Source organism: Mirounga leonina, unplaced genomic scaffold, assembly GCF_011800145.1.
Source record: "Mirounga leonina isolate KUSES-001 unplaced genomic scaffold, KU_Mleo_1.0 Mir_150, whole genome shotgun sequence".
Taxonomy (NCBI): Eukaryota; Metazoa; Chordata; class Mammalia; order Carnivora; family Phocidae; genus Mirounga; species Mirounga leonina.
In genome coordinates this window covers 29,169,600-29,194,958 of record NW_023270374.1, presented here as the reverse complement: position 1 = coordinate 29,194,958, position 25,359 = coordinate 29,169,600, and the positions used below count along the sequence as shown (strand labels likewise).

At 40.3% G+C, this 25,359-nt stretch overlaps 2 protein-coding genes across 3 annotated transcripts in view; one reads left to right on the top strand and one right to left on the bottom strand.

The window, feature by feature from the left end:
* RPRD1B (regulation of nuclear pre-mRNA domain containing 1B) overlaps positions 1-20,237 on the bottom strand; it is a 51,663-nt gene extending 31,426 nt beyond the window's left edge. For both annotated transcript variants that reach the window (XM_035006297.1, XM_035006296.1), the window contains exons 1-3: positions 19,738-20,237; positions 14,929-15,058; positions 7,329-7,462 (exon numbers count right to left, since the gene is read on the bottom strand). In XM_035006297.1, the coding sequence (XP_034862188.1) occupies positions 7,329-7,462; positions 14,929-15,058; positions 19,738-19,888 (415 nt within the window). In that variant the 5' untranslated portion in view covers positions 19,889-20,237. The remainder of the gene's footprint in view (positions 1-7,328; positions 7,463-14,928; positions 15,059-19,737) is intronic.
* Positions 20,238-20,379: 142 nt separating this feature from the next.
* Positions 20,380-25,359, top strand: part of TTI1 (TELO2 interacting protein 1) — a 45,289-nt gene continuing 40,309 nt past the window's right edge. Inside the window, exon 1 of the mRNA XM_035006295.1 lies at positions 20,380-20,427. The gene's annotated coding sequence lies outside the window, so the exon portion shown is untranslated. The remainder of the gene's footprint in view (positions 20,428-25,359) is intronic.

Genomic DNA, 25,359 nt, shown 5'->3' with positions numbered 1-25,359 from the left:
ATCTGTTAGCAAGATGTGGCCTGAGGTATCAGAAAAGCCTGAGAGAAGTTATTTTTGGGGTCTGGGAATGTTCAAAAAATTTTCCATACAAATTAATGGTAACTGCTTCTTCACTTTATGCCATTTCGGCCTAGGAGATGTTTCATAGGAATGGTCTAATTTCAGATAGCAGGGAAAACCTGTAGTTGAGAGAAACCTATCAATAAAATCGTGTCGAAATTGTACACATCATGGTCTTTAAACTCTCCCTTTAGAAACAAAATAAACTTTACCTTAAAATTAAAAATAACAGTTGCTGAGAAATATGACTGATACAACTGAGAGAAGTTACTTAAATCACTATTTTAAAGTTAACCACTTTTGAGGCAAACAGGTTACATTACATTTCTTATTATTTGTATTGTATGCTTTTAAATGGCTACAATAAAAGTGCCCGTTCCAAAATCATTACTTTTGTATCAAATTGGACAATACAAAATAAATGCCAAACATCTGTGGGACATTAAGTCTAAATGACACGTTCAGGCTTGGAAAGTAAAGAAACGCTGGTAACATGTGGCAGGCACGGCAACAGCTTCTGTACATTGAGTCCTTCAGGCAACTCTGAGATCTACTATCTCCAGCTTGCAGGGGAGAAAATGGAGGCCCCGAGAAGTTCCATACTGGTTTAAAGGTGGGACTTCCAAAATCTGTGCGCTTCCCACTGTAGTCAAATTCCTCCGCAGCACACACTCTCTCATCTGCCAAAGTAGGGGTCACCACGCACCTGCCTCTGAACTCTGTGAGTTATAAACAGAATAACGTACACGTCTTGCTTCATTAAACATTTTTTCCTGAAAACAAGGATGTAGTTCCTGGTCCTACCTTACACATTAACTGACCAAACTATGCTTGACGTGAAAGCCAAGTCAATATCATGGGTTTGTTCCTCTGTTCTATTAAATAAAGGAAAACAGCAACATTTGCATCAAGGCAGCCCTCACTTTGCAAGATTCTATTATGCACGGATTTGTTACCAAGGTTTCAACAACACCAGTCCCCCGACACCACGGTTCAAATTTCAGTTACTGCGGCATATTCACTCGGAGTAACTCCATAAAGAACAAACTTTGCTGCTAACTTCAATCCACAAATCACTGAGTAAGTAATAGAAACGCATCATGATCAGTGACCACATCACTGCTTTCAGGTCACTGTTTGGTCACTGCACCGCTGTTATTTCAGTTCACACACAAACAGCAGTGTTTGGTTGTGTTGTCTCCCAGGGATCAAATTCGCACGACATTTCATAAAAATGAATAATCAAAACAGGGAACTGACTGAAAATGACAAAGATGAAAGAGAAGCCCCGAAATTAAAACTAAAGCTCATGCTAGAAGCGAACGGAACGTAAAGGGAGCTGGCAGAAGACACAGCTGGCCGCGGGGATGCTGGCATGGCCATACCCTTCCAGAAACTCTAGGTCCACAGCCAGAATCACCTGGTGAAAGCCAATTTATCAAAATAAGTGAAGAAATCAGTTGTGATGACAAGAACGACCGTGTCCCAGAGGAAGTGATGCTGACAAAACTCTTCACATTACAGGAACTCTCCAACACACCTCATGACACGGAGAACACTAAGGGTAAACTGCCGAAAGCCGACCCAAACTTGGGAGGATGCTTGCTCCATACCATGGACTACACAAGAAGGCAAGCTCTCTCTGGTCAAACCCCTCTTGTGAAGCTCATTACAAAGAAATAAAGCACTTTAATTCTCAATGTTCTAGCGTTTTATATTCTAGCATGCTAGGTATCTATTAGTGTTACTATCTTTTTTGTTCCCTATAGATCTGTAATCAACAGTGAGTTTTCAATTCTTTGATAAAAAAATTTTGTAAGTCAGAACAATCAAAACTTTTCCCATTGATTATTAAGATCATTTTGCATGGTTTCGGCTTACATAGTCATTTTTACAGTCTTGCACTATGCAAAACAAGGACTGCTATATTTGTAAAACAGAAAATCTAATGGTATATAATTTGCAGATGAGATATCTAACAGTACTTAGCACACACTAGCTGCCTAATTAATGTGCAGGGTGGTATGACCCTCACAGACACTTAGCCACCACAAAGCATCAAAGTGGCCACACGTTAGCAGTTGCCACTAAAATACAAGCACGTAAGCGAAAAAATTTTTTTAATATTTTTTGTTCACTTCCAAGCATCTAGAACAGTGCTATGAAATAACTGTTAAATACACTAAAGAAGGTAGAAAAATTACAAAACTTGAATCCTTCAGTTTCAAACTCTCATACAGAAGTTATTATGTATAAAAACCACATACCACTTTGTACCTTAGGACCCTCAGAATCACTGAATTTGGGCACTGGAAGGCCTTAGATAGACCTACATCTTTGCTTTCCCCACCTCATTTTTCATGAGCATATATCCAGGCCCACAGGCTGTGGTTTGTCCACAATCAAGGAACTCGTTAGTGTAAGTCTCGCCTCTATAGCCAAAGTCACCTGCCCCCTAAACTGGAGTACTTTTTACCACTTCATACTGGCACTCACTCATAGCATTACAAGACTGAAATCAAACTAATGAAAATAATTGCAGGCCCATTTCTGTCCTTCGCCATCCTGATGGAAGAAGGTGTAATAAGAGATAACCACTGTCATCCTACTTCAGTTCTCTCCTATTTCCACTTGGAGAACCTATTGGAAATGAATTATTCATCATTTTCTTCATAAGGTTCCTCCTTTCCTGAGCTACCTACTCATACTATGAACACTTCCACTGGCCCCATCTTCCAAGTACAATGCCTTGGAGACCACCAGAATCTCTCCTAAAGTCCCAACTTCCAGCAGACTCTACACTTCTGAGATGTACCTTAGAGATCTTTCCATTCTGTTTCTTCCCATCGCCTCTTATCAGAAATGTGCCCTTTTCCATGCCTTGTGCAGACCACTGTCCCAACTGGTCTCCCTGCCGCTAGTCACTCCTTTTCCAACTTAGATTACACTCTTATGAAATGAATGGCCCACTGTGCCTCTACTCAAAAACCCGGAATGGCCTCTAATGATATTACAGTTTCTACCTATGCTCAAAGCCTACCCATGGTAAGGGCAGCAGCATCTTGAGCCATCATCTTCCTCTACTCCCACAGCACCAGGCCCTTGCTGGGCTGTATGGCCGCCGGCAGGCACAGGCCTTACCTCTCTGATAGAAACATTAAGTATCTTATTTCTTTATATCCCTATAATACCTAGAAATGTGTCACCAGACCTGAGTTGGAAACTTCTTGAAAGCAGAGGTGGCACAGAGCTTGGAAGACGCTAGCGCTGTACCAAAAATGACCATATGCCTCCGTTTACACAAACAGGACAGCCTGCTCTGTTAACTGTCCCCTGACTCATCTGTACAAAGTTAGCAATTATAATGCCCAGCATTCTCAATCTAGTCAGGCAGCTATTAAAAATAGCCTAGGAGGGTGCCTGGGTGGCTCAGGCGTTAAGCGTCTGCCTTTGGCTCGGGTCATGATCCCAGGGTCCTGGGATCGAGTCCCACATCGGGCTTCCTGCTCAGTGGGAAGCCTGCTTCTCTCTCTCTCACTCCCCCTGCTTGTGTTCCTGCTCTCGCTGTCTCTCTCTCTGTCAAATAAATAAAATCTTAAAAAAAAAAAAAAAAAGCCTAGGAAATCTGTCAGTCCCACTCCTATTACTGAATTTAAGACAAGGCACCCTCCCACTATCAATTCAGCTTCTGACCATAGCATTTACACTTGCTTTTTGACTCACTCAAACACTCTGTTTACAGGCAGGGCAAACACTACGGGTGGCCCCAATCTGCCTGTCCTCATATTATACACTCTCTATCCTCCAACCTGTCCCTGTGTCTCTAGGGGTCTTATACTTGGCTAACATTCAAGCAATCCTGGTTCCCTTAAGCATTTATAATACATCTCTTGGAGACCTGACTGTGGTAGAATTTTAGACACTACAGCAGACTACAAAATTAATTTTAAGGCAAAAAGTTGGCCTGAAGTCTCCCAAACACTTTATAAAATGCAGCCATCTACTTGTAAAGCTAGGTCTTCCAAAGAATCCACTTGAAATTTTCTGGGACTAAAAAACAAACAAAATAGAACAAATAAAAATAAAAAACAAACGGAAAAAACCCCAATACCCACAGATTTTATATTACTTTCATAAAGAGAAAAGAATCAGGAAATATTGTTTGTAACAGCTCCCGCATTCTTTGTACTCTCCCTGCAAAATAAAGGCAACTTTTAAAAGGAACACATTAAACTTTACTCACGGAAAGAGAAAGCTCTGCAGCCAAGGTCTGAACGCTGGACCTAGTATTCTGAAAGCACTTCACCAGTACCGTCTCAAACTGAGTGGCCAGCTCTAGACTTAAACCTGGGGAAGCTGGGCCTAGAGCTTGTGCTCTTAACCACTATGGCTTCTAATCTTGCACAAAATCTGGGGAACTAAAAATACTAACAATTCTCCTCCTATGTTTGCCAGTGGATCATATTGAGAAACTCAGAATATTAGATATTAGAAACAGAGAGTGGGGCTCAAATAAAAGTCATATTGTCACTTCATTAATAACATCTTACCTATGTTATCTCAAGTAATCTTTAGGATAATGCTATGAGGTGTTACTACTAATAGCCATACGGTACAGTGAAGAACCTGAAGCTCAGAGAGGTCTAATGCTATGCCCTAGGTCACACAGCTTGGAAGTGACAGAGCAGGGATTCATACTCTGGAAGCCTGGTTTTAAACCCTTGCTTGGAATACCTAAACTACCTATACTAAGGTCCAGGAAAGTTGGGTAACCTGCTCATGAATTCATATCCTAATTCAAATCTACTGAATACATGTGCTTCCCCAGCAAAAAGTATGGTGTGAAGAACACAGGCTTTAATGTCATACAGACCAGAACATGAATTCTCCACTTATTAATTATATCTGGACAAAATCACTATACCCTTTTGAGCCTTATATCTTCATCTGAAATATGAAAATACCAAATTCATAGAGGAGTTGTAAGAATCTAAAATAAATTAACAGGAAAAGCAGCCAACAGGCTGGAACATAATAGATGCTCAATAAATGCTATTTCCTTTGTATCTACCTTTCTTTTCTAAATCCTTCTACAACTGTAGGATACTGTGTGAGTCATGTGTGACTTAAGTAAATAATGAAATTCCATTCAGTCCAGTGACAGCTTGAGTATGCCCAAGAACAGAGAGACAACTTTAGAACACCCGGGTCTTACACATGGGGAAACGGGTATATAAACCCAAGTTCCACTTTTCTAAAACAAAATTCCTAAGCTTATTTATTCTCTACTGTCAAAGTTCCACAGGAAAATTTTTATTTCAAAGGTAAATTCTAGAGTTGTCTCAAGACAAAGAAATATCCATGAATCAAAGCTGAAATATAAAAGGACTATTTAATTTTGGAAATAAACTTCTGGAGAACTCATCAATATTTTGAAAGGACTGAGGTAAAATATTTTGATAACTCAGGTCCAAAGAAGATGGTAAGGAGACAGACTGAGTTAGCTGAGACTAATATACATGCTGGAACCTTTGGTATGTGTTTCCATCTTTACAGCACAGAGAAAGAGAAATCACCTTCAGATCGGCATTATCCTCCACATGGAGGAATACTGCCTTAATGGCTGTTAATGTCTAGACGCTCAAAAATATCAGAAACCCAACAGAGCTATTTTCAAATCTACCACTGCCACAAACTCCCCAATTTGCCTGGCTGCTCCCTAAGGGCAAAACTATTTCCCCACCCTCTGCTCAGTCCTATAGCATTTAGCATAGCCATTTACTCAAAGCACATGTCTGGCAAATGCTTGTAGGATTGAAATTCAACACTTAGCTTCCAACATTGTCTTTCAGAGCTCCCCTACTTGTCCAAAGGTGTTTTAAAAAATCAGCACTGTTTACCAATGGTGTCTAAGAGTAAAGAAAAGAATGCTGAATAATTCCCCAACACTGTGCAGAACACCTCCAAAAGATACAATATAAACACTACCAGAATCCAAAGTAGGGAACACCTTGCTTTTAAGAAGCTACCACCAGAGTGACCTCAAAATTGTTTCCCATCAACTCTTAAGTAAAACAACAATGACCTGCAGTCTGAAAGCACTTACGTCATTCTTACAAAGCCTCTAATTTGTAGTTTTACGGGAAAGTTGCCCCATCTTAAAATGCGTGTAAACTCAGACCTGGAAGAGATCATGAAAGGTACACAATAAAGGCCCGCTGAATGAATGATATTATCAGGTAAACTAATCATGGTTGAATGCTATAGCAGAGGCATGTACAAAGTACCAGAGGAACATGGAGGGAAGGGCTACATGTGCCCAAAGTAGGGAAAATGTCAAAATGAGAAGAGCATTCCTAAAGAATGAGTTCACCGCCCAGTGAAAGGGGCAGAGGACATTTCAGGCAGAGGTAACACCAGATGCAACGGAAGAGGTACCCTGAGAGCATCCAGAAGGGAAACTGTTGGGTATGGCCAAAGACCAAAGTGTATGTGAGGAAATGGCAGAAGAATCTGGAAAAGTAAACTAGTTCAGATTATAAAGGGTCCTAAGTACTACGTTAGTACTTAGACTTGTTCCTCCAGGCAATGAGTTCGTGTGCAGTCAGATCAGATCTGTAGCTCAGAAACACATTGTGCCAACTAGAATTAAACCGCAATTAACCACAAACCCACAAACCAAATAATGTTTGATCTTAATCCTCTTTAAAGAAAAAAAGAACATAAGCTCTTAAGAGGAGTTGGTGAGGTTCACACACATACATGTACACGCTTCTGGAGGATATCCTGGGTTCAGTAAAGACCAAAATCAATTATAGACAGCAAGGTGACAAACATCAAAAGTATGTTCCAAAACCACATCAATATTTAATGAAACCAAGCTCTAAAAGAGCTAAGAGACATATTCAAGACCCCACAGTAGTCAGTGGCAGGGCTAGGGCAAAATCTTAGTCCAAGGTGCCTCCTAGTTCCCCACAACTAAACAACTTTGTTCCTTTCCCTTGTGCAAGGAAACTCTCTGCAAGGCAGAAGAGAGCCAAGGAGAATACACAGCAAAAGTTAAGGGTGTGAGATGATGAATAGCATGAATACTAGAACCAGGCTTACACGCTGCGAGCACTACATAAATTCTCACCATCATTTATGTTCATCTCTCTGAAGAATCATATAATCGCTGGTGGTTCACAGCAACCCCCACTGCAGCTTTTCATATGTGATTCGAAAGTAGGCAAAGACCAAGAGCTGTAAACATGTGGTGATGTTTCTACCTTTGGGGGGAGGGCTCTTGGAGTCCTCCATAGACAGCTTCAGCTGCTGTATGAACTCGCCGCCATACACACTTCTTTCTTGCCAGATGTTCAGCAATCTTTCTAAAGGTTTTTTACAGCCTTCATCTGCCTCTCTGCCCAGAAAAGACGAAAAGATAGATATAAGCTTAAGATTTTTTGTGTTTAATTAGGACAGACCTACTTTAAAAATAACAACAACTGACTAAATGATTTACATATTTAAACACAGAAGGAAGAGTAAGATACACATTGTGATAAACAGATACCCAAAATTTGACCAGAAACTACATTCTTCCTGTGGTGCGTAGGGAAGACGGAGCACGTTATACAAGTAATCTGTCTTTATCTCCTTTGAAAGATGGGGCAAATAGGGCAAAAAGCCAATCGCTGATTGTTACAGAGAATTATCAAAAATTGATCATTTCAAATGTGACAGCTTGCTTCTTAAGAAGATATTAATCGAAATGTAGTGCCAGACATTCTGTTGGAAATTAAAGGGGGCCAAAACCTTTGAGGGTAGAAAAAAAAATGATTTAAAAAAAACCAAATGTTTAAAAATGGGGAATAAATTCACCACAACCCATCAATGCTAACACACCAACACTTCTACATGCCTTGCAAATACAATCATACACATATACCAAATCTGAACTCAAATTAACCACTTCATCATTATTTTAATTCTGGGTTAGGTACATAGTACCCATTCTCACAAAGATGTCTAATGGGTAATCTTAGAACACACCAAGCACAATATAGCCCTTTGTAATTTATATCTGAGAGAAGCTACACCATTTTTTCCCTGACATATTGTACTCTGGAAACAGAGTATTTTCAATGAGGCAACTAGAACTAGCGCTCAGTGTGCCAACAGCTGCTTACCAGAAAATGTCAGACAGCAAGTGCAAGAGTGTGGGAAGACTTCCTGAAAGGAAAACAAATTCCCTCACCATCCATGGTGTTCTATGACTTGTTCTGGTTTGTGAAGCGGCCTGGGTGTCCATGATCTTACCCTGAGTGACTTCCAACAAGAAGGGATACCCTGACACCTTAGTTTCTAAGCCAAGATCTTTAACAGGAACTTGAAGAAGAAAGAGGTACGAAGGAAGTATGCCCTCATGGCACTTTTCTAAAACTTGTGTTAACAGTCAAGGTAACATGAGGGTTCAGCTTGATCTGGTCAGATTGCATCATTTATGAAATATTAGTGGGAAATTTTCCTGCACTGGGGTCAAAGGACTAAATCAGGGTACATACTTTTTTTTTTTTTTCCGGTCAAACTTTTTTTTAGTCAGAGGTGAGGGGGGAAAAAAAGGAAAAAAAATTTCAATGGTAGTTTATAAAACTTAAAGCTATGACTGAGTTATTTGATATTGGTGATAAAAACACTTTTACTCCACCTACAAAACATATCTAGAAACAAACTGCTTCTCACCTCTTCCTCTGCTGTCAAGCTGGTCCAAGCCACTATTACCTCTTGCCTGATTACTGGTCTCCCTGCTTCCACCTTTAGCCTCCTACAAGCTAATCTCAAGCTTTAAAAATTCTGTTGCGTGAAGGCAGATTATGTCACTCTTTTGCTCAAAACTTCCAATGGTTCTTCCCATTCTCCCCCAGAATAAAAGTGAAAGTTCTCATAAAGCCTACAAAGCCATTCTCAACACAGCTCATTATTTCTCTGGCCTCACCTAGCCTCTCCCTTCTTCGCTCCCCAACAGCTACCCTGGCCCTCTTGCCTCAGGGCCTTTGCCTAGAACCACATTTCCTTACTTGGAGGCATGGCTCAGGCATCCCTTCCTAATCTCCCTATTTAAAATTACACTCCCTACCCCTACTTAATTTTTCTCCATACAACTTGCTTCTGCTATGCTATTCAGTTTACTCATTGTTTATTTGATCTCATTTTTTTTATTTATTTGACTTCCCATAAAAAACTGTCCATTTGAATGCAACTTCCACAAGGGCAGCGATTTGTCCTCTCCCCCACCCCCTGCTACCCACCCTAGAACAGGCACAATATTGGCCTCATTTTAATCTTTCTCGAAAATTTTTAGTTAGATTTCGATAGGCCATACAATTAGTTACCTTTCAACAATCATCTTTCCACAACAAAGTCACTCCTATCAGACATCAGCTAAACACTCACCTGCTCATTCAGTAAGGTTTATGAAATACTGTGTTTGTAATACAAAGACCAAGGCCTAGGGCCTGACCTCTAGGGCCTGATCCAGTAGCCCCTTCCCTTTCCACACCCCAACCAGGGCACTAAACCACATGTATCTTCTGCTCAGAACTTGCTCCCTCTCATCACGCATGTGCCTTTGCTCATGGTATCTCCTCTCCTTTGAATGGAACCCACAAAGGAGAACAAGGTGAAGAGGGAGAAGTTGGAAGTAATGCAGGTGGCTGAAGTATATAAGGAATATGTGGAAATAGCAGAAGAATCTGGAAGGACAGAGTGGAATTAGATGAGGGCCCTGAACACCATATTAAGTACGTGGCCTTTATCCTGAAGGCAATGGGAAGCCTCTGATGAGATCAAATGAATGACTTAGAAAATAAAATAATTAGTATAACCAAATCACAACTAATCAGAACTTAACTGGTTGATGCTTTTAACATATAACCTGTTCTCTGCAAATTCTTTGTTCACTTAATAGAAAGAGAAACCTATCATGACAATAAATTCTTATCAAGGATTTAGTTAAGGGGGGGACACAATGCAGACTAAATATTTGGGACTCAATTTAGACTAAGACTGATTTGGGGTACAGATTCAGCCACATTACTATATGTAATGGAAACTGATACAAAAACCTGTAAAATCCAAGTCATTTTCATAAGGCTTTTACCACTAAAGGCAAAAAAAAAAGAGGCTCTAGTTTAACTGGTGAATGTAATTAGCCAAGATAGGCTAATTTCTGGAGCAATATAGTAAATCAAAGTTTTGCCAGGTAAGTTTCAAAGCTACAGATAAAACAGTCAAGAAATCTTTTTACTCATGAGGTTTTGCCCAAAGTAGCTCCAATGAACTGAAGTCCCATTAGCATTTGGAAGTGGGTACAACTAAAGCAATAAAGTAGTTTCATAACAGACAGAACTATCTTTTCAGGTTGCATTAACTCCATTCTAAACTGAGAAATCTTTAAGTGAAAAAACACCAAAAAGTCCTTGCCATTAATCAATGAATAAGCAGAAAATGACAAGTATAACTTATATGAAACACAACTTAGTATGCATTTTTAATTCTAATTATAAATTTGATCTGAAAAGTATAAACTATATATTATACACACAGAATTGCTGCTTTAAGTGTCAGCTGAGGCCTCACCAAGCTAACCTGGGGACCTTTTCTTCCTCTGTAGGTCTAACGGCACATCCTTGGCATACCCACTATAATTTGTGTGTTTCTGTCTTATCCCCTGCACAGTAGCCCTGTGATAAGCCTACTAAAGGTGGGAATTCTTTCTAAATAACCCCAGCACTTCCATCAGAGCCTCCTGTGAAACTGGAGCAGAAATGTTCCATTGCCAATCATGCAGGAAAGAGCAAGCCTGAGACTGACCCTTAGAAAGGCCTGCTCACCATGCTGGCTCTTGGCTGGCATCTGGAAGGAGTGTTCCTCAATTTCCTAACTGATAATCATGGTTTATTGTGCCTAAACTGTTTGTGCAAACAATATAATTTATGCTGAATACCTGCTTTCTTTCTGAGAGTTGGGAATTTTGGCAGAGGATACCTGTGGCCAACACCAATAAAAACCCTGGGCACTGAGTCTCTAATGAGCTTCCCAGGTACACAACACTTCACACATGTTGTCACAACTCAAAAATGGAGGAATTTTAGTATGTTTTGTGTGACTCCACTATGAGAGGACTCTTGGAAGCTTATATGTGGTTTCCTCTGGGCTGCGGCCCATGCAACTTTTCCTTTGCTGATTTTGCTTTGTATCCTTTCACTGTAATAAATCATAGCCATAGGCACAACCATACTGTGAGTCTTGTGAGCCCTCCTAGCAAGTCACCAAACCTGGAAGTGGCCTTGGGAATCCATGACACAATAGTAAATAAGTATGTATATGGTGATAACTCCAAATTTATGTCTCCAGAAATTAATTTCCTACTGAGCTTCAGACTATTTCATCCATCTACCTATTTGGCATCACCCCCTTGGAATATCTACTAGCCATCTCAAACTTAGCATGGCCAAAACAAAACTCCCAACTTCCTCTACCACATCTTTTCCCCAAACTTCATCTCAGCAAATAGCACTTGCAGCCATCCTCTTAGTCATGTCAAAAACCTAGAGATAATCTGGTTTCTCTTTTCCTTCATGACCAGTTCCCACTCAACTCCCACAAATCCTATCAGTTTTACGTGGGGGAGGTGAGGCAAATCCATTTACAAAGTAAACATTCGATAATCTGGAAGCTTACTATCGTCTCACTGCTCTGAGTCCTAGCCAATGTCATCTCTAGCCTGTAGTAGAGCAATACCCTTCATAGGCATGTCCTTGGCCTTTATAATCCATTCTCCACACCAAGGCACAGGGACCTTTTAACCATGTGATGGAATATATCTTTCCCCTGCTTAATACCCGTCACTGACATCCCATCAGAATAAAATCCTCTCCCCCAAGGCTTATAAGACATAAGTGACTGGCACCTGCATACCTCTCTGATCTTATCCGGATGCCGCTTTTCTCTTTGCTCAACACAACTGTTTTAACCACACTGGCCTTCATTCTGATCCTCTTAACATGCCAAGATTATTTCTACCTTAGGTTCTTTTTAATAGCTGTTTGTTCCTACTTTGCATGATTATCTCAAATGTCATTTCCTTAGAGAGGGCTTCCTTAACCACACTAGAACAGATCCCACTCCAGAATGTCATTCTATTTCATCATGTCCATATTATCACCCTCTGGAAGTATCTTGCTTGTTTATTTGGCCTTGCCTGACTTGCTCACTGCTACTCCTCTAGTGTCTGCACCAGTACTTGGGACATAGAAGGCACTCAAATATATGTGGAATGAAAAACAAAGTGCACAACTATCTCCAAACTCAGAAGAAAATAAGAAGGCATTTGTGTGGGGGCACCTGGGTGGCTCAGTCGTTAAGCGTCTGCCTTCGGCTCAAGTCATGATCCCAGGGTCCTGGGATAGAGCCCCACATCCGGCTCCCCGCTCTGAGGGAAGCCTGCTTCTCCCTCTCCCACTCCTCCTGCTTGTGTTCCCTCTCTCAGTGTCTCTCTCTGTCAAATAAATAAAATCTTTAAAAAAAAAAAAAAAAAGAAGGCATTTGTGTGGGAAAAAAGTTCAAAGTCCAGTTAATTAAACTGCTATTCAAATTAAATCTAACCTATGAGCTTGGCTGCTTCCTCTGACTTCAGAGGTTTGGTTTGGGGTTTTTTGGGGGGAGGGTGGGGGGAGAGGTGAGGGAGGAGGTAGGAAATTACCATAAAAAGATTCCTAATCAATTTTGGTCAATATTAATGGGTCCACTATCTTTGTTCCTCAACTGGGCACAGAAAGCCACACAGACTACTTCTTACCCTGGATAAGGTACATCAGGATTAAAGTGGAGTTGCTGGCTTTTCTGTTCTAACAATGGTGGGAGGAAAGGGCTTAGAAACATGGGGATCCTGAACCTAATCCCCAAAAAGGACCTTAAAAGAACAAGATGAAAAAAAAAAAAGAAATTAGAGCTTTTTTTTTTTCATTGAAAAGGACCAGATTTACTTACCCCATAATGCCACAGAAATCTGCCAAGACATTTTTACAGCGCCTCCTAGATAGGCTTTAAGATGTTATACCAAGTAGAAAAGGAATTTTCAATCCCAGTATTGCCCATTCCCCTTCTCCTACTCCTTTCTACTTACCCTTTCCTGGTTTGGGGGGCAGTTAATGATTATTGTTCAATTTTTAAATAAAAATGTTATGTGTACTATCCCTACAGGAAATTATTTTAGTCAATTCCCTATACCCAAATTAATTCATTCAACAAATATTTACTGAATCCTTAAATGCCAGGGCAGACCACAATGTTGCCCAACTCCTGGCACACCAATCACACCAAGGCTACATAAATGGTACTCCCTGTCTGTGCCAGGCAGACACGTTACTAGGTGCCTGGGATACAGCGAAAAACAAAAAAGAAATGGTCCTTCTTGCCACAAAGTTTACAATTTAGCATATTTCCGTAACTGAGCAAAGACTGGGGCCTGGGCAGTGTACTATGTGTTTTCAAACAGACTGGTGTATTTCCGCCCCACAACAACTTCAGTGAGGTAGGTGATGTCATCCCCTTCTAATCAGTTAGGAAATTTGTAACTAAGGCGTTAGTAGAAGCTAAGTAACACATCCAAGGTCACTGAGAGTGCTGGAGGCAGAGCTACAGCCCTAGAAACTTAACTACATTTCCTCAAAACAAGAAAATGCCGGGGCTCCCATTTGAGATAGCTATTCTAGCAGTCTGTTCTAAGCTTACTCTGCTATAAGGATTCAGGATTGTTTCAAGATCATAATGCATTCTGCTTCTTCAGTGCCCATGTTCATCAAAAGTAGGGGCCAGCTACGGAGCTGAGAGACAAAAATCTTTTCTCATCTCCAGAAAACTAGGTATCATTTCTTTCTTTGGGATTTTCCATTTTATTCCTTCAAAATTCTCAAATCTTTCATGGAATGCTGGACTCATTTATACATTTGAGGCCATCCACTTATACTTCAGACCCTAGTACAATTTTAACCAACTGGTCTCTTTTTTTTTGCCCTTCCCAATTTCCTTTTGCAAAGATGTTTCTTATATGTTTACTAAATAATATTCTAGTGAAAAATAGTTGTTGTTTGCTCCTCCTGGACAACTAACTTGTGTCTACAGAAAAGCAGTTTATTTTTAAATAAATAAAAGTGATTTATAGAAGTTTTAATCAAATGAATTTCATGTGATATTAGCTACATGTGTGCTCTATGCTCTAGTCTTCTTGTTCACAAAACACAATAGTGGCAGAGATTTAATATGATATAGCCAGTGCAAGTATCTACTTTCCACACTGATAATTATTATCTTTGCAGTTACAGTAATGACCACTATTTTTAGTAAATGAGACATCTAGACATTTAGAAGGAAAGAAGTATAAATGAAGGCATAACCAACTAATATCTTGCTATTAAGGTTTTGTTACTGGAATGGTTCCTGGTACTATTTAGCTTTGTTTTCTGACCATAAGCTAATGAGACAACTCAGCCAAGCCAAGGAAAACACCATAGTCAAGAAATGAATTCAATAAATGAATATATCTAGGGAAAAAGATGTTCAACAGTGCTAGACTCAATCCTTTCAATGCATCAAAATGTTTACACGTCTGAGACAGTTCTTAAGGGTCCAGCAAAACATAAAACTGTAATTTGGCCTCTACAACACTCTGTAATGTAATTTGGCCTCTACAACACTGTAAAGCACAACCCTGTAAAATATGAAGTTGTCAATTTACAAAGGCTCTCCCAGAGAAGGAAAGAACAGTAAAGAGGAAAGGATAATGCATTTAAATACCAAACCAAACAAAAAAACCAGACAACATACCTGGCAACATGAGAAAAAGCATCCACAAGGACAGATTCAAATTCTCTAGTGAATTCAGGTCCTTTCCTTTTACTGTTTTGGATGACATCATTGGCTAAGTACAGAAAAGTAAGCTTTCTATTTGATTTGGCTGGAAAAAAGAAAAAAAGATAATTTAATTTACACCAAGGAAATTCTCAATCCACAATTCTGCCCTAAGCTACTCCTAAAGAATATTAAGCATTATTTACTTGAGATCAGAGTTCATTTATGTTTGAAACAACAACTTAAATAACTTATTGACATCACTAACAAAACAGGTTTGAGAATACAAGTTTGAAAAACAAAACAAGAATGGGCCATCTTCATTTCTGTGATATTTTAACAAGAACAATTGATGGTAAAAATAAAGATAATCCAAAGAAAATTCCTAAAGGATAAGCATATCCTCAAGAAGACATATTAAAATCAAGGTTTTCAATTATTCTATTGCAAAGATGAGCATTTTTAATTCACTCTTAATTACCAAATACTGCAGAATGAAAAGACTGAGCCAGGTTTCAGTTTTAAAATAGATTCTTATAATTTATGTTCCTACACTGATGATTTCTCTTTGAACACTCCAATAACAATCATCAGTCAATGATACCAATTCTACAATCCAGAGAAATCTCTAAATGCACCAATGGATATTTATCTCAAATATAAATATATATTAATGCTACATTATTAATGAAAATTTAAAGATGTCTGAATTCTAGATATGCAAAATTATGGCTCCCACAGAAACCGTAATTCTTCTCTCTTATACATACTAAACGTAGTATTTCCTATTACTCTATATGGCATCACATATTAAACCATAAAAACCTCATGCACTATGTCTGAGTTACAGTTGCTTAGGGAAACATTACTGAATTTCCTGGCTTCTATGCACATAACTTCTCAACCGTAAAGTTACATCACTAGCATTTTTGGTCCCAGTTTTCTTTTAAAAGAAATAAATAAGAATATAATCAGACAGTCCAAAACATTAAGTTTTCTCCAATGCTAAAATACCTGAAAAACTCAAGCAAGCCTTATATCAACCTTTACATACCTGAAAAACTAGTCCTTACTCTATTCCTCTCAGAAACCACTTGTTTCTTTTGAAATGCACACAGCATGTATAAATTCTGACACAGCAGGCATAAGATGTGACATTTTTAAAGGTAGCTACAGAAGAATAACCCAAGTTAAAAACAAGATTTTAAAAGCATGTAATAGTTTAAAATGATGACAAAGTATTCATAAAATTAAATATGGCTATCCTGAGTTTTATTAGCCTTCTGGTAATAACCTAGTTTACATGGCTAACTGATGATAATATTTAATCTTTAACTATTCTAATTATTATTCAAAAGCCGATCAAAAGTGTCAATAGTTACAATATTCTACCGTTGCTACAAAGGTATCATTATGGCAAAGGCTTTTCTTTTTTTAAAGTAAACCTTGCCCTGGGATGTTGCAACAAATAAAACTACCAAGTCTAGAACGCCATGAGTTAGCGGATTCAAAAGTACAACAGAACTTCAACAAAGGTAATTTGATTAAGCAAAGCTTTACAAATGCCATATATTTTATGTTTAAAAACCCAGAATCCATTGTATAAAATGTCAATTTGGACAATTAAGACATGATACATTTTTTTTCAGTGCTGCAAACATGACAGCCAAGAGGCCAGAGAGCCAAAGTTTTCACTATTTATAATGCCAATTAATTTTCATCATCCTCAAACTTTGCAATGGGGATTTTAGTCAAACTTTATCCCTCTACATCCAGCATCCTGAAGCCAACATAATACCATGTGTGTAAAGGTGATACGACAAAGCCCAGAGCACTTGAATACTCACACCCTCTACCTTAGTCCCAAGTGACAACTCACTTATTCAGATGTCTTTCCAATATGACATAATAGATCCTTTCATCCCCTATCTATGCCCAATCCAAATGGGATGGAGTAGTTATTAGGCAAAATTTATATAACTAGCTGACCAAAAAATTCAATTCGTTTAGCTGGTTTTGACATCTAAAAAAGTTGGGGAGAAAAAAAGCCTATTTATCTGCATTCAGGCCAACATATAAAAACATTACTAAAAATATTCATTAAAGAGCATTTTACATCAAACTTCTCCATAAAGAAGGGAAGTTCTTTGGACAGAGCCCAAAGGGATAAATTAAGAATTATTCCCAGAAAGTGGAAAGACAATAACCCATCAAGAATAAAAGTAGTATTTAAGCAAATAATATAATAATAATAATAATTTCTTTAAACACTGTAAATATTTTGAAGGCGACTCAGAGATAGTCTGTAAACATCTTAGGGAAAATGACTTGACCACAGATAGAAATGTCCACTCTTAAAGACTCAGGGTGGGCCAGAATCTAAGGGGCTAGTCAATTTGAGCATAAGGGCACAAAATCTTTTTCCACTTCAGTGTGGGGGCATTCTCTATTCATGAAGGAAGCCTGGGTATTAGGAAGCTGTATCCTGATGCTTGGAAGAGCATCCTCTACTTTGGCACTATCCAATATGGTAGCCAGTAGCCACATATGGCTGTTGAACACTTGAACTGTAACTAGCACAATTATTTAAAACTTTAGTTCCTTAGTCACACATTTCAAGTGCTCAACAGCCACATGTGGCAAGGGGCTACCTTGCTGGGCATTATGGATAGAAAACATCTCACAGAAAGCTGTATTAGGTAGTGCTGTTTGGATCCTCTACCCAACCATGAAAATGACGTTGGAGACCACAATCGAACTTCTAACCTATTTTTAAACTGTGTTAAAAGGCACCATGTTAAATGCTATAGGTATTACAAAGAAACAAGAAGCCCTAGTTTCTCCCTCAAAACACAAATCTAGTGAAAAAGACAGAGCTAGTAAGAATGAAATAAATGCTCAATTAGTATGGGATGGGGTGAGATACAGTGACTAATTCTAATCAACAAAAGTGCTATGAGTTTGGTTGGAGTCAGATGATCACCTTCACTTATTAAAGGGCGCTGAGGCACTGGGAACTTGAAAGCACAAATTTTGGCATCAGAGGGCGCTGGGCTGATGCTCCAGCCACATGCCCCTAAACAAAGCACTTAATCTCTCCACATCTTTACATTCTCATCTATAAAATGGGAGATAATAATGCTGGTCTCCTTAAAACATAAAGTTCCATGAAATTAGGATCATGAGATTAGGGTTAAAGGAGCTTGTGTCACAGATGAATGCACTCTCTAAACTGTTCTTTTCCATAACTCAAATAGGGTACAAGGAGGAGGATCTGGGGGCTCCAGGCTCTAGCCCCCACCTGCCCAGAGGGGACCTCTATCTCAGTACAGCACATATTTGTGGAGAGGGGAGTCTCTGCTAGAAGGCTAGAACCGGGTCTCCTGAAAGAATCTTGGATTTTGGTGTCTGATGTAGTCTAGCCTCACGAGTTCTAAGGAATTGAAAACATCACTTAACCACTTAGGTGGGATCTCCATCTCACAGATAGTGGAAAACACATGTAAAGTTACTTCCTATACTATAAAGGGCCTACTGCACAGAGGCTGCCCAAAGTGGTTCTAAGCTCCATTTCCTCAGCTTTCTGCTATGGAATCATTAGGGTAACAGCTGTGAAGGTGCCTATCCTTCCCCACCAGACTGTAAGCAACTTGAAGGCAAAGACCATGCCTCACACTGAGTAATTAGTAGTCCCATTTCACCATTATTTATGAAATGCCTATACTGTGCTTGACACCATGCTAAATGTTCATTTGGATTATCCTGTTTACTCCTTACCACAGCAAGTTGTTTGAGCCTCAGTTTTTCCTCATCTGCAAAGTTCCTACTCCAGAGAACTCTGAGAATTTAAAAAATGACAATGTATGTAAAGATATCAGTACTGCACCTGGCACATAATTAAAGGCACAGTAAATATCAGTTTTCATCACCTCCATTTTATAGGTAAGGAAACTGAGGGTCAGAGAGGCTAGGCTGCTGGGGTCAGTGAATGGCAAAATCAGGCTTAAATTCCAGGCAGATGGCCTCTGGAGTCAACATGTTATTAAGCATCCAACCCAGTGCCTGGCACATAACAGGCTGAGCTCAATGAATGCCTGTCAGATCCTGAGCAGGGTCTAGAATCAATGAAAGATGCATGAGAAGAGGAGCCTGAGAGGTAAGGTCTAGGTAGTGTGGCCCCTTAACAGCTCCATAATGGGGGTAACTGTACCCACTTCACAGAGCCGTTCTGAGGACTAAGTGAGGATATTCGTAAAGGTCTTAGCATAGTGACTGGCACAGAATAAAGGCTCTGTAAGTGGCAGCCATCCTTGTCCTCGTTTTACAGATGAGAAAACAGAAGCACAGAGAGATGAAGAAACTAGCCCAACATCACTCAGCTAATAAGTAGCTAAGCCAGGACTCGATCTAGGCAGTCTTTCTCCAGAGTCCTCTGGTTCTTACTCCAAATGCCCAGCAAAGCGCCTGGCACACAACAGCCTAGGGCCAGTGCCCTCTACAAGGCTGTCGAGATAATAATAGTCTCAAGTGTCAGGAGTAGCCTGCGGGGAAAAGGGCTGGATGAACTGGGAGTCCGGGAACTTCAGCCAAGTATCTTAAACCTTCCCGGGCCTCAGTTTCCTTCTCCGAGAAATGGGGATAACACTGTCTCCAACCTCAGAAGCGCAATCAGAGGCCCAGGCTTGGAAAGCAAGCCTCAACTAAGCAGCTAGAGGAGCCTCGGGAGTGGGCTGGGGAGAGGTCAATCCGGGGGAGGGCCCAAGGGGCTGCGCAGGGGGTGTTTACCTTTGCGGAGCTCGCGGTGCCACACAGAGACGATGGGTCCCGCGTGCTTGCGGTGGTGGATGAGCCACAGGGACAGGGTCTGCACGCTCTGTTGAGAGTTGCTCAGCTCCGACAGCTTCTTCTCCAACGCCGACTCGGAGAAGGAGGACATGGTGGCGGCGGTGGGGCCCTGCAGGGAGCGGCCTGGGCCGCCCAGTGCGGCGGGAAGAGTGACGGCACGAGGCCGGGGCCTCACCTGACTGCCTGCGGGGCTCTTTACTGACTGACAGACGGCCAGGGGGTAAGGAGGGGGAGGGGATGGGTCTCCGCAGTAACAGCCGGCCGCGCCGCCGCCACAAGATGGCCACCGACCTCTCACCCCGCCGCAAGCAGGGTCAAAGGGCAAGGGCCGAAGTAGCTGGGCACCGGGAGGCGTCAGAGCCACAGAAAAATGCCCCTCCAGTGGCGGCGGCCTCCCTGAACCTCGCTCAGGGTACTTCGAAAGCGACAGACTGGGAGGAAAGCGCAGTTCGGCGGCCTCCGGAAGGCGCTTTGACCGCTCGCGCCCGCACGCAGGCGCAATGAGGCTCACCGGAACCCTTTTCTCCCGCTCTGGCAGAACCTTTCTGGCGCTGTACGGCGCGCTAGTTAGTACGTCACTTCCGACGGGGTGGAGGAGGCGGGAGAGTGAGGGAAAGGCTGGAAGACGAGGTAAGGGAAGAGTGGCGGGAGCGAGAGGTAACCGAACAACCGGGAGCTCTTAGAGGGGAATCCCGAGGGGACACTGATGCTGAGTGATCAGGACAGGGTACGGGAGGGGGGACTCTCTCCCTCATCTGGCAAGCCCCAGGCCGCACTCTTCTCCGTAGACGTCCTGCTCTCTGGCTGTCCACCCCCCACCCCCCCGCCAAAAGCTTCCTTTGGTTGTGCCAAGCCACCCACGTGCACTTTTCACGCCTTGGCTCTTGCTGTTCTTTCTCCAAAGGTGACGCCTCCCCCCCTTCTCACCTGGTGTGCTCCCACTCAACCTCCAGGACCACCCTTCAGTGTCCTGTTTTGACGTTTAGTCTGTGACAGCACCGCCATAAAACACACCTTTGTGCCCTTAATTTGGTTGCTTCTTTCAGGGAATTACATGCCGCCCTTGCCCTCTTGGGAGTCCATTTGACTGTTTCTGAAATTTAAGCAATATGTTAACTTTTTTGAGGGTGGGGGCAGGGAAGTCCGTGGTTCCATTGACCTTTCTTTGAGACACTATTTGAGACTGTGACCTCTTTGCCTATTTTTTAAAAGTTTTAAATTCCAGTTATCAATTTCTCTAATTCCAGTAGAGAAATTTGTCTTTCCAGCTGCTATTGGGTTGGTAGTAGGGAATTAGGTTTTTGTAGACGTAACAGTTTTTAAATTTCCTGATTATAGTGGAACTTACCAGTTATGGGCAAACTCCAGTTAAGAGACATTCTTCTAGTGATGACTGTTTTTTCTCTCACTACACCGTATTGTAGTTCTTTGCTTAGATGCTTTCACTCCTCTTCCAGACTAGAATCATCATAATCATCATAATCATAGCCAACATAGTGAGCAATTGCTATGGGCTAGACATAGTTTTCACATAGTAACGCATTTAATCCTCATGACAAAGCTGTAAGGCAGTTATTATGTTATTCTCATTTGGCAAATGAGGAAATGGGACAGAGAAGTTAGGCGAACTACCCAAGATCACATAACTAAGATTAGAGGGAAAGGACTGCATCTTCATCTATTTTTCTCATCATGCCACCTTATTCATAGCTGATTGCGTGAATTAATATAAAAAAGGTGAATGCGCTAAAATTACGCAGTCAATATCTAGTCATAATTGTAATCTAGGGCCTTTGAGTCCAAATCTAGACCATGTTTCTGTATTAAGTAGCACTGTCATATACTGAACACTTAACACCAAGTCACTTTGTACTAAGCACATTACATACTTTGTTTTATTTAATCCCCACAACATTTTGTGGGATGAGGACTATTATCACTATTTGAAAGATGAGAAAATATAAAACATGGGTGAGTAATCTGTCCAATATCACTTGGACATAGAAAATGACAGAGCTAGGAGTTAAATCAAGGTTATCTGATCCTAAAATCTTCACTCCTGAGCCACTGATTCTTTTGGCAAATAATTTTTGAGCACCATGTCTCAAGCACTATTTTAAGCAAAAAGAATCTATGTCCCCAGAAGCTTACCTTCTACAAGAGAAGATAGGCTAAAAAAACATGCAAGTATAAAACAAGTCAGAAAATGATACCTACCTTGAATAAAAATCAAGGAGGATAAGGAGGATGAGGAATGCATTTGTGGGAGGATAGAGTCTATTATATATGCTGGTCAGAAAAGGTCTCACTGATAGGGTGACATTTGATCAGAGCCCTGAAAGAAACAAGAGAACAAGCCGTTTGCTGTATGGTGGAATGTTGTTCCAGGCAGAGGGAAAACCAAGTGCAATTGTTAGACCATTATTGGCATTTTTGAGGAACAGCAAGAAGGATGGTAAGGCTGGAATGATATGAACCAAAAGGCTGGAAATGAGCTCAGAAAAGTAGCCAGGGACCACATGACATAGACCATATCACATGGGGACTTGTAAGCAATAGGAAGGATTTTGGATAATACTCTGAATGAAATGAGAGTTCGCTGACTGCTTTTGAGCAAAAGAGAAGCATTGTGGCCGTTAGGCAGAGAACAGCAAGGCTGCAAGGGTAGAAGCAGGAAGAGCAGTTGAGCAGCTGTTGTAATAACCTGGGTGAAAGGATGACTCAGACCAGGGTGGAGGTGGTGAGAGAGGGTCAGATTCTGAGGATTCTTTTAGAGGTAGAACAGGATTTGCTGACAAATTAGATCTGTAAAACAAAGATGAGTCTATGTGGCTCCTTAGGTTTCAGCCTAAGCAACCATAAAAATGGGAGTTTGCATTTACTGAATTGCAGAAAGAGTTGGCTTGGGGAGTAAAAGCAAGAGTTTAGATTTGTACATGTCCAGGTGGAAATGCCTTATCCAGGTAGAGCTTCTCTCATAGGCAGTTGGATTTATGGGTCTGGAGTTCAAAGAAGTGATCTGATAGAGATAGAGATATAAATATGGGAGTCATAAGGGGGAATAGGTGTAGAAAGAAGAGAGGTTGGGGCGCCTGGGTGGCTCAGTCAGTTAAGCATCTGCCTCAGGCTCAGATCATAAAAATCCCTGAGTCCTGAGATCGAGCCCCCGGCCCCCCACCACGTCGGGCTTCCTGCTCTGCAGGGAGCCTGCTTCTCCCTCCTCCTCTGCCGATCCTCAGCTCATGCACGTGTGTGTGTACTCTCTCTCAAATAAGTAAATAAAAGGAAAGAAGAGAGGCCCAGTGACTGAGTCCTCAAACACTTCAACATTTAGAAGTCTGAAAGATGAGATGATACAATCAAGTGATTTTTCTTCTTTAGCCTATTAATTACACTGATTGATTTTCAAATATTGAGTCGACCTTCCATCCCTAGCATAAACCCTACTTTGTCATGGTGTATAATTCTTTTTACATGCTGCCAAATTATATTTTATAATATTTTGTTCAGGATTTTTGCATCTGTGTTCATGAAGGAAATTGGTCTGTAGTTTTTTTTTATTTACATATTGTCTTTGTTGGGTTTTGGTATCAGGGTAATGCTAGCTTCATAAAATAGGTTGGAAAGATTTCTTCGTTTTTCTAGAAGATTGTGTAGAATTGGTGTTAATTCCTTAAATGGTTGGTAGAAGTTCCCAGTGAAACCATAAGGGCCTGGGGATTTGTTTTCTTTTTCTTTTTTGAGTTTTTAAATGACAAATTCGATTTTCTTAAGTTATAAGGCAGGTCAAATAATCTTTTTTGTATTACTTGAGCTGTAGTAGTTTCTAAGGAATTCACCATTTCATCTAAGTTGTCAACTATATGTGTGTGAAGTTATTTGTGGTATTCCTGTATTATCCTTTGATATCTCTTTGTCTGTCTTTCCCCCTTGTCAGTCTTGCTAGAAGTTTGTTGATTTTATTGATCTTTTCAAAGAACCAGTGCTTTGTTTCATTGATTTTTCTCTATTTTCTGTTTTCAATCTCATTGATTTCTACTCTGTATTTCCTTCCTTCTGCTTGCTTTGGTTTTATTTTGCTCCTCTTTTTCTGGGTTCTTAAGGTGGGAGTTTAGATTATTGATTTGAGACCTTTCCCCTTTTCTAACATACCTATTAACTACTATAAATTTCCCTCTCAGCATAGCTGTAGCTGTGTCCCACAAATTTTGATACGTTGTATTTTACTTTCATTCATTTCTATGTATCTTTTAAATTTTTCCTTGAGCTTTCCTCTTTGATCCATGGATTATTTAGAAATGTGTTGCTTAGTTTCCAGGTGTTTGGAGATTTCTAGTTTGATTTCATTGTGGTTGGGGAAGGTACTGTACTCCGTGTCATGGCCCAGGATATGATTTATCTTGGTAAATGTTCTGTGGGCACTTGAAAGGGTATTCTTCTGTTGTGGGTTGGAGAGTTCTTTAAATATTGATTAGGTCCTGTTGGTTGAAGGTGTTGTTGAGTCCTTCTGTTATCCTTGCTGATTTTCTACTTGTTTTACCAATTGTTGAGATAAGAATGTTGAAGTCACCACCTATAATTGTGGTGATCACCCATATTTCTCTTTTCAGTTTTAATGCATTTTTGCTTCACACATTTTGTGGTTGTTTTGTATTTAGGATTTGTGTCTTGACATAATCCCTTTAGTATTGCTATGTCTTCTTGATGGGTTTACCCTTTTAATGGTTATAGAATGTCCTTTTCTATCTCTGGTAATTTTCTTTGCTCTGAAGTCTATCTCATGTTAATATAGTCACTCTTGCTTGCATTTGATTAATGTTTGCATGATAATATCTTTCTGTCTGTCCTTTTACTTTTAACCTACCTATATCATTATATTTGAAGTGAGTTTCTTGTAGACAGCATAGAGTTAGGTCATATTTTTTTTTAAAGGATTTTATTTATTTATTTGAGAGCGAGAGAGAACGAGAGAGAGAGAGAGCACAAGCAGGGGGAGTGGCAGGCAGAGGGAGAAGCAGACTCCTCGCTGAGCAACAAGCCCGATGCAGGGTCCTGGGATCATGACCTCACCCCAGGGTCCTGGGATCATGACCTGTGCTGAAGGCACACACTTAACTGACTGATCCACCCAGGCACCCGAGTTAGGTCATATTTTGTAATACACTCTGAAAATTTCTATTTTTTCGTTGGTATACTTAGACCTTCTATGTTTAATATAATTATTGATATGTAGAGCTTAATCTTCCATTTTATTTTTTGTTTTCTGTTTGTTCTGTTTTTGTTTCTCTATTTTCTTTTTCCAGCTTTCTTATAAGTTACTTGAACATTTTTTAGAATTCCATTTTACTTATATATAGTGTTTCTGAATGTATCTCTTTGGAACCATTTTAATGATTCTTACAGGTATTACATTATTTGTACATAACTTATCTTTACCACTACTAATGAAGTATAACAACCTCACTTCCCTTTATGTCTTCTTACCCTCCCCTATTTATAAGGTAATAGTCTTAAATATTTTTTCTACATATACATTTAGATCCAAATCAGACAGTGATATAA